General features: G+C 40.2%; 1 protein-coding gene across 4 annotated transcripts in view; it reads right to left on the minus strand.

Moving 5' to 3' along the window:
* The window catches only part of MAPRE2 (microtubule associated protein RP/EB family member 2), a 166,268-nt gene that overhangs the window by 26,278 nt on the left and 127,657 nt on the right, over nt 1-12,333 (minus strand). For all 4 annotated transcript variants that reach the window (XM_059041389.2, XM_067015290.1, XM_059041388.2 and 1 more), the window contains one exon: nt 11,460-11,673. In XM_059041389.2, coding sequence (XP_058897372.1) covers nt 11,460-11,673 — 214 coding nt within the window. The remainder of the gene's footprint in view (nt 1-11,459; nt 11,674-12,333) is intronic.

The following is a 12,333-nucleotide window of genomic DNA, read 5'->3' on the forward strand; positions in this document are numbered from 1 at the left end:
GCAGCGGTTGAGAATCTGCCTGCCGATGCAGGAGACACGGGTTCGTGCCCTGGTCCGGGAGCGGCTGGGCCCGTGAGCCATGGCCACTAGGCCTGCGCGTCCGGAGCCTGTGCTCCGCAACGGGAGAGGCCACAACAGTGAGAGGCCCGCATACCGCAAAAAAAAAAAAAAAAAAAAAAAAAAAAAAAACCTTTCAGTGACTCCGCAGAGCCCCCACAGTAAACTGTAAACTTCTGTGACTACAGAACTGAAGGTGACTCCTCCACAGTGATCTTCACCTCCTGCTATTCCCACCTTTGTGCAGCCCTCTCCCCTGGAATGTGGGTGGGACCCGTGGCTTGCTTCTAACCAACAGAATATGGGAAGGGTGATGGCATGTGACTCCCCTCATATGGAACCCAATTCAAAGGGCGTATAGAAAATTCTTCAGGTCAAAACGATTTTCTATTCCTGCCCAACATACCAAGGGACAAAAAAAGGCACCAATGATAAAGAAAAATAGGCTCACTGGTGATCTGTGATGTTCTGCCCATGGAAACTGAAATAAATGGTAAGTCATGGCCTTTTGAGGTTTGACCAGTTTTATTGTGAGGCTGAGAAGCTAAATGCCAAGTTATGATATCTATGGAGAGAAAAGGAACGATCCATCACAGGAACACGTGCAGTTGATTTGCAGAACTGATTAATATTTCAGCATGTAGAGGGAGCACCTATATAAGAAGGACCCAGTGCTGGTTATGAAAGGACCCAGCATTATTTAAAAGGGGGCTAGGATGGTTTGCTTCCCAGATGCAGCTGGGGCAACAATGGAGGCCCTTACCCTCTTCTGCAAAGTCCGCTGCGAGGGCACAGAGTATGACATGCTGAAATTCGGGCCAGTTTTGCCTGAAGCACTTACTCTTCACCTTGTAATCACTCAGACCATCTACTCAGAGAATTATCTGAATTGAAGGATTAAGAAATCAGAGATAAGTAATCCCACTAACCTAGAGCTCAGTTTTCTGGGCCTTATACACATTTCTACTTCGGGGCTGATAAGAGGCCTGGAACAAGTGGCTTAACGTTTCCTGCATTTACAAACATATATAAAATATAGTGACTCTCACCCAAGAGCCTGTTGCAAGGATGATGGGAATGTTTTTGAACATTTAAAAATGATTGCTCTTGGGACTTCCCTGGTGACGCAGTGGTTAAGAATCTGCCTGTCAATACAAGGGACACGGGTTTGATCCCTGGTCCGGGAAGATCCCACATGCTGTGGAGCAACTAAGCCCGTGCTCCACAACTACTGAGCCTGTGCTCTAGAGCCTGCGAGCTATAACTACTGAAGCCGGTGTGCCTACAGCCCATGCTCTGCAACAAGAGAAGCCACTGAAATGAGAAGCCCGTGCACCACAACGAAGAGTAGCCCCCGTTCGCTGCAACTAGAGAAAGCCCATGTGCAGCAACAAAGACCCAACACAGCCAATAAATAAATAAATAAATTAATTAATTTTTTAAAAAAAACCCTTAAAAATAAAAAATAAATAAAAATTATTGCTCTTTAAAAAAATAAATGCCATTTGAATAGAACAGCATGTGCTCTGTTTCAAGCCAAGTTTTCAAGCGGCCGCCAACTTTTTTGGCACCAGGGACTGGTTTCGTGGAAGACAATTTTTCCATGGACTGGGGGAGGGGGGGATGGTTCAGCGGTAATGTGACATTGCGGAGCAATGGGGAGCAGCAGATGAAGCTTCACTCGCCTGCCACTCACCTCCTGCTGTGCGGCCCAGTTCCGAACAGGCCACGGACTGCTACCAGTCTGTGGCCCGGGGGTTGGGGACCCCTGCTTTACAACACTGGAGGGTCTTTTATTCCTCCATTCAGTATGCAATTTGAATTTCGTTTGTGAAAATTTACTGCGGTTCAGTATAATGTGGGGAGCAGATAAGAACGTAACGCAAGACCATATCCGTGATATTTGAGAGGGGCAATATAATAATATAATGGTTAAAGAGCATTGGGCTCTGGAATCACAGGGTTCCCTATTTCCAGTGTGTGACTCTGACAAGTTGCTGAACCTCTCTGTGCCTCAGTTTCCTCAACTCTAAATAGGGGTGTAATGGGAACTATCTACCATTTAGGATTGTTGTGAAGCTAAACTGAGCTAATACAGGTTAAGTGTTTAGAACAATAGCTGGCACTTAGTATGCATTCAATACTTACTCCCTCTATATTTGATGACTCCCTCTACATTTTAAATGTTTTCCTTTTCCCTAACTTCCATTAAAAATGCTATCCATATTAGATTTAGATTTTGAGAGTTACACAATAATAACACCACAACATTTTGTAGGTTTTGATCTCTAAGCCTGAAAAAATTCCGGTTTAAAAAAACCCAAAACTGTGACATATTTTGATCCCCCAAAGCCAAAACAATTAAAAATTATAAACTGAATTAGTAAATTGTCTGTCAAAGGTGCTGTTTCCTTAAGCAAACACATTGCGATGGAAATGAAGAATGCACAGCTCTTCCTTGGAAGAAGCCCTTGGCCTCTTACACAGGCACTGCCAGAAGATTCCTATCTGAAGCTCCTGAATTCTTCATGACTCTTTGCTCCTCTCTGTGCCCAATATTCCAAACTCATAGATATTCAGTATCCTGGCAAGGCAGAGCACCGCTCATATTTTATGCTGTGGTTTGATCAGTATTATAGATAGGGAAATGCAGTTTTAATTATTCTTTGAGGAGAAAAAATATCCCAACGCCTATCTTATATATTTCACATATGACAGATATGTAACTGGAGGAACAAAACCACCAATACCCCTCCTCTCCTTCCAGGGAGTAGGGAAAGTCGTCTAAGAATTTAATTAATTGGACCATTATATTTTTTTCCCATTTTGTCCGGGCCTACTTGTAGCTAAGGGAGTAGCCATTAACTGGTATGCAGCTTAGCAATGGGATGGTTTCTCAACATGAACAGGCCAAGGGCATGCAATGCTGATATAGGGCAGGGACTGAGTGAAAGATACATTGTTCAGATAATAAGGAGAAGTGCTAACACCTATTTGAAAAGTCTTGTTAATTATGGGACTGGTGAGAAAAATGCATTTCTTCCTTGTTATGAGTTGATATTGCATGATCTTTTAAAATTGACATTTGATCCTTGAAGTAAGTAGGTATAGGGATAGTACAGTATGTGGTTAGGTGACTGGGGACTGTGAGACAGCAGTACCAGGCAGATACACACTGGCAAGTTGTAAGAATAAATAGGCCTGACTTCTCTTGATGAAGAGATCATGAAGGGACAAGAAAGATGGCGCTGCCTGTGCCTATCCTAACGGGGTTCTGGAAAGTAAATGCCATTATGGACTGCTTTAGTCTGAAGAGAAGACATGGGAAATATTCATTTCTTAGAGTAAATGACAGCTTTGGGGTGAGACTAACATTTATGTTTAAAGGGTGGAGTTTCTCAAAAGATAAATGAAGACTTGCATCTTGGCAATAATAAGGAAAAAGGTCTTGTATAATGGTACAGGCTTGAGGCCAAGGTTAGAACCCTTGAGTGAAATATAACTTTTTGAGTACTTTTTACTTGGACTCTGAGTTAATACCTGTTACATCAGAAACATCAACACTCTGCAGAGTAATATAACAAAATCCAGAGTCTCCATAATATAACATCACAATGTCTAGGACACAATCCAAAATTACTCAACATATAAAGAGTCAGGAAATGGTGGAATTAGCAGACAAGAACTTTAAAGCAGCTATCATAACCATTCCCAGTCAGTTAAAGTATGCTCATAATAAATGAAAGATAGGCAATCTCAAGAGAGAAAGAAAAAAAATTAAAACTGAAAAAAAATAGTTGAAATTTTAAAAATGCTCAGCAGTAGAATGTAGATGACAGAGGAAGAAGAGGGCTAACTTGAAGATACATTAATAGAAACCATCTAAAGAATAGAGAGAGGGCTTCCCTGGTGGCGCAGTGGTTGAGAATCCGCCTGCCGATGCAGGGGACACGGGTTCGTGCCCTGGTCCGGGAAGATCCCACATGCCGCGGAGCAACTAAGCCCGTGAGCCATGGCCGCTGGGCCTGCGCGTCCGGAGCCTGTGCTCCGCAACGGGAGAGGCCACAGCAGTGAGAGGCCCGCATACCGCAAAAAAAAAAAAAAAAAAAAAAAAAAAAAAAGAATAGAGAGAATACTGGAAAAAAATGAGCCTCAGGGACCTGAGGGATAATTTCAAAAGCTCTAACATATGCAAAAATGAAGTCCCAGAAAAATACGATACAGAGAATGGAGCTGAAAAAAAATTTGAAAAAATAATGGCTGAAAATCTCCCAAATGTGGTAAAAGACATAAACTTATAGATTTAAGAAGTCTAATGAACTCCAAAACAAGATAAGTTCAAAGAGAACATCATAGTCACACTACTGAAACCCACAGATAAAGAGTCTTGACTGCATCCAGAGAAAAACAACTTATCATTAAATGGGTGATTAGAATGAGTATGCATTTCTTATTTTTAGAGGTCACAGATAGTGGAAAGACATCTTTAACGGGAGGGAGGGAGGAACAAAAGATCAGTCTGAATTCTTTACGAAAATTGTCTTTAAGAATGAAGGTGAGGGCTTCCCTGGTGGCACAATGGTTAAGAATCCACCTGCCAATGCAGGTGACACAGGTTCAAGCCCTGGTCCGGGAAGAGCCCACATGCCACGGAGCAACTAAGCCTGTGCCTCACAACTGCTGAGCCTGCACTCTAGAGCCTGTGAGCCACAACTACTGAAGGCCGTGCACCTAGAGCCCGTGCTCTGCAACAAGAGAAGCCACTGCAATGAGAGGCCCGTGCATTGCAACGAAGAGTAGCCCCCGCTCACCGCAACTAGAGAAAGCCCGCACACAGCAATGAAGACCCAATGCAGCCATAAATAAATAAATAAATAATAAATTTTTAAAAAAGTGTACTTTGATGCACAGAAGTTTAAAAAAAAAAGAATGAAGGTGAAATAAAAACATTCATAGAAAAAGGAAAACTAAAAGAATTTATTGCCATTGCACCTGCTCTACAAGAAATGCTGAAGAAAGTTATTCAGTCTCAAGAGAAATTAAATTAGTAGGGAACTCAGATGTTCAGGAATGAATGAAGAACACTGGAAATGGTAAAAATATGAAAAATAAATAAGTTTTTTCTCTTAATATTTTTAAAATTCATATGACTATTTAAAGCAGCATTGCCTAATAGAAATATAATGGGAACCATGTAAGTAAACATTTTCTAGTAGCCACATTAAAAAAATCGAGATTAATTTTTTTTTCAGTTTTTTTCTTTAAGACAGAGAACAGGAGTATTTATTTATTTATTTATTTTTAAATTTATGTATTTATTTATTTATATTTTTGGCTGTGTTGGGTCTTCGTTTCTGTGCGAGGGCTTTCTCTAGTTGTGGCAAACGGGGGCCACTCTTCCATCGCAGTGCGTGGGCCTCTCACTATCATGGCCTCTCCTGTTGCGGAGCACAGGCTCTAGACGTGCAGGCTCAGTAGTTGTGGCTCATGGGCCTAGTTGCTCCGCGGCATGTGGGATCTTCCCAGACCAGGGCTCGAACCCTTGTCTCCTGCATTAGCAGGCAGATTCTCAACCACTGAGCCACCAGGGAAGCCAGAGATTAATTTTAATATATATATGCAAAATATATATAATATTTGCAAATTATAATTTCTAAGTGTAATCAATATAAAAATTATTAACTAGTTTTATATTTTTTCCCATACCAAGTCTTCTAAATTCAGCATGCATTGTATACTTGCAGCACATTTCAATGCAGAATAAGCACACTTCAAGTGTTCAAAAGCCACAATATCAGACAGTGTTCATTTAAAACAAAAGTTATAACACTGTCTTGTGGGGTTTATAATGTAATACATATGACAGCCAAAACAAAGGACAGTGGAGGGAAGGGTTGCCAGGGTTCCACATTTTACATGAAATATTAAGTACACTGTGAAAAGGTAAGAATATATACGGTAATCGTTAGAACAGCCACTGAAAAAATTTAATGCAAAGTGGTACCGTTAAAAAGGCAATGGATAAATTAAGATGGAATGCTAAAATATATTTTTAAAATTCAGAAGACAACAGGAAAAGAGAAACAGAAAAACAAAGGGGACAAGCAGAAAACAAATGATAGATCTAAATCCAACCAAATCAATAATTACATTAACACTGGACTGTACGCTCCAATGTCCAGAGATTATCAGAATGAATAAAAAATGCAAGACCCAATTACATGCTGTTTATAAGAGACACACTTTAAATATAAAGACAAAGATAGGTGGAAATGTACCTATTATGGAGAAAGATACACCACGCAAACAGTAAGCATAAGAAAGCTGGAGTGGCTATATTAATATTAGATAAAATAGACTTCAAGACAAAGAGTATTACCAAAGATAAAGAGGGAAGCCTTATAAAATACAAAGGTCAATTCATCAGCATGACTCAACAATCAGAAATATCTACGCATCTAACAACAGAGCCCTAAATACAGGAAACAAAAATTGAGAGAATTAAATGGACAAACCGGTAATTCCACAATAAATGTTAACACTCTCTTTGCATCAGTTGTTAGAACGAGACAACAACAACAAATCAGTAAAAACACAGATTATCTGAGCAACACCATCCACTACCTTGATGCTGATATTTCTAAAACACCATACGACCAACAACTGCAGAATACACCTTCTTTTCAAGTGACACTGACCAAGGGAGACCACACTCTGGGCCAGAAAATCAAGATCAGAACAAGGATAAAGAAAACCACTATAAACTGCTACACTGCATTGCTTCTCCTAAAAAAACCCCCCAATAACCCCAAACTTTTGGGGAAAGTAAAAGCAACTCTTCTTTCCCCAAAGGTGACAGGCGATGCTTACTTAGATTACAGGTACTCAAAGAATATGCAAACACTGGTAAACACATAAAATCAATAAACATAATCACTTTGCTAAGGTTGTATGAATAGCCTTAGAGAACCCAAAATTAAACATAATTAAGAGTGAGAGTATTCAAATACTCAATACAGTTTTTGAAAGTCGCTGTTAGGATTTATTTAAATCTCCATTTAGGAATTTAATTATGATCATTCAAATGCTTTATTCTATTCTATTCTACTTCTTAGGTTGCTTCCTTTTTGAAATCCTTTTTCTAGTATTTCTACTAATCTTATTTTGAGGCTGCAATGGCTAAAGGAAAGTCCCTAAGGAAAAGAGAAAGCTCAGAATCAATTTCCATAGCAACTCTAAATCCATCACACTATATTTGTATATGGGAGTTTGACTTAAATGCATTAATATATGTGGATTTGCAACATGTCTAAGTTGTGGTTGCTATAGGAACCGCAACCTCAAATTTCGTTTTAAGTTTAATTAAGTGTTCACACATAAAAACTGATCCCGCTGACAGCTATCTCGAGTTGCAGATATGGCTCATAGCAATACATTTATAAACATCATGACTCACGATGACATATGCACTTGACAGATATCTGTCATTAGGAAAATGTATATTTTAACATATGCTCCTTTTTGGTAGATCAAAAGCAATTCAAGATGCAATTCCTCAGGATGTAGATAGAATAAGACTTGCCAGGCAGCCATCCACCCTTAGCGACAGCCTCTGCTCATGCTGAAGCTTGTTACGGCCCAGGTAAGTCACCCAAATACCCACAGACACCAACGGGTTCTCTGGCTTCTCTGAATCCACAGAATACTGGTGTCTATACTGAAATGGCAGAAAAATCTAGCACGTTTTATAGTCAGGACATGCAAATTACTTTTAATATTAGTTTAAGGATATATTTGGAGAGAGATAAAAAGCCACTGCAAAATGAACCAAATATCCCAAAGCCAAAATGAAAAAATAATTAAAGACCATCTCCTGTTTTTGATTACACCAGAAGTTGCTTGTTTCCACTAATACAGGTGATTAAGAAACGACCAAGGCCTAGAGTTCGGCACAGAAATTACTGCTGAGTGCTACTGACCTGGCATCACTGGGAGATGACTGGCATAGATATGTGAATTTCCCAGACAGCTGACCCTCACCTCATCAAGCACTTCAATTTGTCTTAAATTTTGGATGGACACAATCAGACTTATATGTACGACGAGGATGGTCTTGAATGGTTTCAGACCAGAGGCAGAGAGGCTAGTTTAGAGACTGTAAAATAGTTCATGGGAGAGATGATTATAAATCGAAAATTAAAATCTTAAGAATTAGAAGGGAACTCTGAGTGTATCGATTAGTGCATGCTGGTGTCATACAGATCTTGAGGGCTACTGAGAGACACGGAGCTCTTTGATTCAGCAACAGAGATCTCAGGCTGCTGGACTATTTATAAGGTTTCATTAAGACTTTTTGGCTCTTCTTTTACTGATGTTCACACTTTGTAGTGCTATCAATATACTCCTGCCTTAATAAGATACATGCTGAGAAACCATATCCCCATGTTTGTTATAATTATATCCAAGTCAAGAAAGAGCAAATAAAGGGGGGTCGAGAAGTACAAATTTCCAGTTATAAAATAAATAAGTCATGTGGGTGTAAAGTACAGCATGGGGAATATAGTCAATAATATCGTATTAACTTTGTATGGTACAGATGGTAACTAGAATCATTGTGGTGATCATTTTGCAATGTGTACAAATGCCAAATCACTATGTTGTACACCTGAGACTAATATAATGTGGTATATCAATTAGAAGTCAATTTTAAGATAAATAAATATATATAAAAGAGCGAGCAAATAGCCTCTGGGTAAGTATTCTAGGAACTCTCCCTTGTGGAAAGAGTAAAGTGTATGAATTTTATAGCACAGATTTTACAACACCTATTCTGACTTTTAGAAGACGTTTTGGCTTACACTTTCTCGGCTGCTTTCCCAAGAGTTGGATACATGACCCCTAGAAAAAAATGAGGTCTCATTGTATTTATAGGAGCCTTTCTCCTATTATAGCTTTTAAAACAATGTTCTACATGTGATGTATACCTTGCTATAATTTTTTCAGTATAGTTTTACTACCCCACCATGTCCAAGAGTCAGAACATGTCTCATGAAAAACAGTATGACTGGTCTGACTTCTGGAAATATCCTTCCTCCTTGATTAAGACCAAAGAGGTAAACATGGTCAAGGGATCAGGAACACGAGCCTTGGCAATACTGTCTTCCAGAACATTAAAAACCAACTTTCTGATCTGCTGACTTTAATGTGTTTCCTGAGCTTTGTCAGCAGAGAAGTTAAACTCTGGAAACAATGTATTTCTTTTCCAGGTTCATGGACATTCTATCAAAATGGCACAAGTGTCTCTGTGGCTTTTGTGAAAGACAGATGAGGGAATTCCTTGCAAATGAGGCCAAGGCAGCATAATGACAGTTCTGTTTGGGGGCGGGATGGGGTTAGAATGGTTGGTGCCAATTTAAGGACACGTTATGACTGTAGAAGAAAAATGTCCTGAGGCCTGTCCGGTTCCACTGCTGAAAACTTGAAAAAGTAGCAGCTGAGTTTCAAGATGAATCTGTACGTCATTAGCAGCTGCAGAAAAAGAGCTTGGGGTGAGAGCTACCAACCGCTCTTGGTTTTCGTACCTTCTTGTCCCCCAACTCCACCGGCCTGTGTCTCCCCAGCTCTGAAGGAGATACACCACTCCCCTTCTCTATCCTGGTCCTCGAGTAATGACACTTTCTGACAAAAGCTGAAGGCCAGTTTGAACTGCCATCAACTGTTGTTCCCCAAACTCCCTGTCGCTTCATTTTTACCCAAACTCTTCCCAGCGCTTCTGTCCTGAAAAAGGTAAACATTCCCTTTCCTCGCCAAACCTCTTTCGATGCCCTTGACTCCATTTTTCCCCTCCAGCCTCAGGGTCATTGTTCCACCAGTTTCCCCTCCTTTTTCCTATTATTCCTTCTCACGGACCTTTCTCCCACCTTACAAACCTGCTCCTTGTGCCGTGTCCTAAAAGCAAACAAAATCAAATCGAGGACACTACCATTCTCTCCCCAGTCTTACTTCCTAAAGCAACTGCCAGCGTTTTCCCGACACCAACAAAATGTTTTTATTTCCTCCACTTATTTTCCTGGTTTGGTGAAGGTGGAATCTCCTCTCACATCACTTTCACGTTTGTGTGTCATGCCCTTGTTAATAAGCCGCTGCAATCTAGGTGTATGGATTCAGCATTTCTACAGACCAATTCTCTAAAGAACTATTAATCACCTCCTAGGAGCCAGATTTCTTTCTTTGGCCTATTTTCGGGCTTCATCCTATCTGATCTCTCCAACAATTAATACTCAGTGCTGTTGGTGATCCTTCTTTCTAAAAATGTCCTACTGTTTGTTCTCTGATGTTGAGCTGGTTTTTCCTCTGATGTTCCTCCTTTTCTCAGCTTCCTTTTTCCTCTTGCCCCTTAAATGTATGTATTCCCAAAGATCTGTGCCTCATTTATTGTGTTTAAGCTTATTTATTCTATGGCTTTGAAGTTGGATTTTTATGCTGTCTCAGTTTCCTTTCTCCAATTCCTCAGTCCCCTCCTGGACCCATCACTCCACTGAATGACCCCAAAGGACCCTTCCAGTCCTCATTGTACTTGACTCCTCAGGAGACTGAGACACCGGTGACCGTTCTGCTCCCTTCCTTCTATTTCCCTGACACGTCATTCCTTCGTTTCTTTCAATCTTTCTGGTGTCTTCCCTGCTCCTATGTAAGCCCTTCCTTTTCTACCCAAACATTAAATGTTTGAGTTCCTAAGGGACTCTCTCCCCTTCTCACTGGGGACTCACTTCCAGCTTCAATGACCTGGATATGGAAGACTCACCAATGTTTACCTCTAGCCGACACTTCCTTGACTTGCAGACACATGTCCACACAGTTTAGTATCAGTCTTGTTATAATCATTTCTAATAATTCTCATTGGAAGTTGGGCATAACTAAGGAATTTGCATTCTTACAGAATAAAGGCTGTTGACTTAACAAGTGTGAACACTGGTTCTCAGGATGGAAACACATGGTTTCCGAGGATTTCATCGTTTAACTCTCCAGTATCACAGCCGATGTTTATAATAATGACCCTCATTGGACAAGAACACATTCTGCTCGGCAAAGTCTGTTTTTTAGGCAAGAATGTTTGTAATATATTTTAGAAAGACTTTTCTCCAAAACAGTTAAAACATTTTTTAAAGTTCTAGGTATTTATCCTCAGTGACTTCACTTTTGGATGAAGTTGGCTAAGTGAGGTCTTGCTGAATGTTGTCACATAGAAACTGGCACTGCCCACACAGGAGACAGGATGGCTATTTCATGAATTTTCTCTGAAGGATGATAGATGACGATCCATATTTAAAAGTGTAAATCGGTTCACAGTGCAGTGCAGGAGGGCCTGTGCAAGTGACTCTAGGATTTCATTGTTACGGTACCTGCTGTTGGGGAGTTTGCATGGTGAGACTTCTTGGGCAGGTTGAAGATCTGTTCGCCGGGGTCAGGAGGAGGAATTGCATCTTGCCCTTGTCGTGCTTCTACGGGGTCATACTCCTTGCCATCGTAGTTAGCATCATAGAACTTCTTAAACCACTGAATAAAATCCAGGTTGTCCTGGAAACGCCCTTTCACGAGCTTTTCCACTGGAATTACCTGCAATATAAAATCACCTGGTGAGTCACGATCCTCAGGCTTGTTTGTATTTAATACAACTGAAGTGTTCCCTAAATATAACTTTACATCTGCAATTCATGTCTGCTGGCCTCTCCCCCAGTGTCTTAGCCAGTGGTATCCCAGAATTCATATCATTTTTCATTATATTAAAGAAAAATTAAAATGTTGTAGTTGGTTCTCCCGGAATATTTAATACGTCTGAACAAACCATACAAAACAAGGAATACCCTGAGCTGTCAAGAGGGGCTGATCCTCTTTGTAGAATGTTTATTGCCAAAGCATATCCCCCCAAAAACATGGGTCTGGGATGTTGTGCTGTTTCAAGGTTGATAGGTTTTCCTTATTTCTTTGTAACACTTGGTCTAGCTGTGTTGGAATAAGCTCTTAAAAGGATTGTAGCTATTAGAGGGTACGAATGAATAAGACTCAAGTCAATGAAAACTCACACTAATCTAACGGTTCCTATGAAACAAAATGAGCTTTCATGGAGTGTCTCTACAATGTATAGAGACAAGCATAAAATAAAAACAACTAACCACAATACAGGGCTCAGTAATTCATGGGTTACACTGGAGCACAGTTAATGTGCCATGGGGGTACATTTCTTAAACAGGTTTCTTTTTGTATTTGGTAACTATT

The sequence above is a fragment of the Kogia breviceps genome, chromosome 15, assembly GCF_026419965.1.
Source record: "Kogia breviceps isolate mKogBre1 chromosome 15, mKogBre1 haplotype 1, whole genome shotgun sequence".
Classification (NCBI taxonomy): Eukaryota; Metazoa; Chordata; class Mammalia; order Artiodactyla; family Physeteridae; genus Kogia; species Kogia breviceps.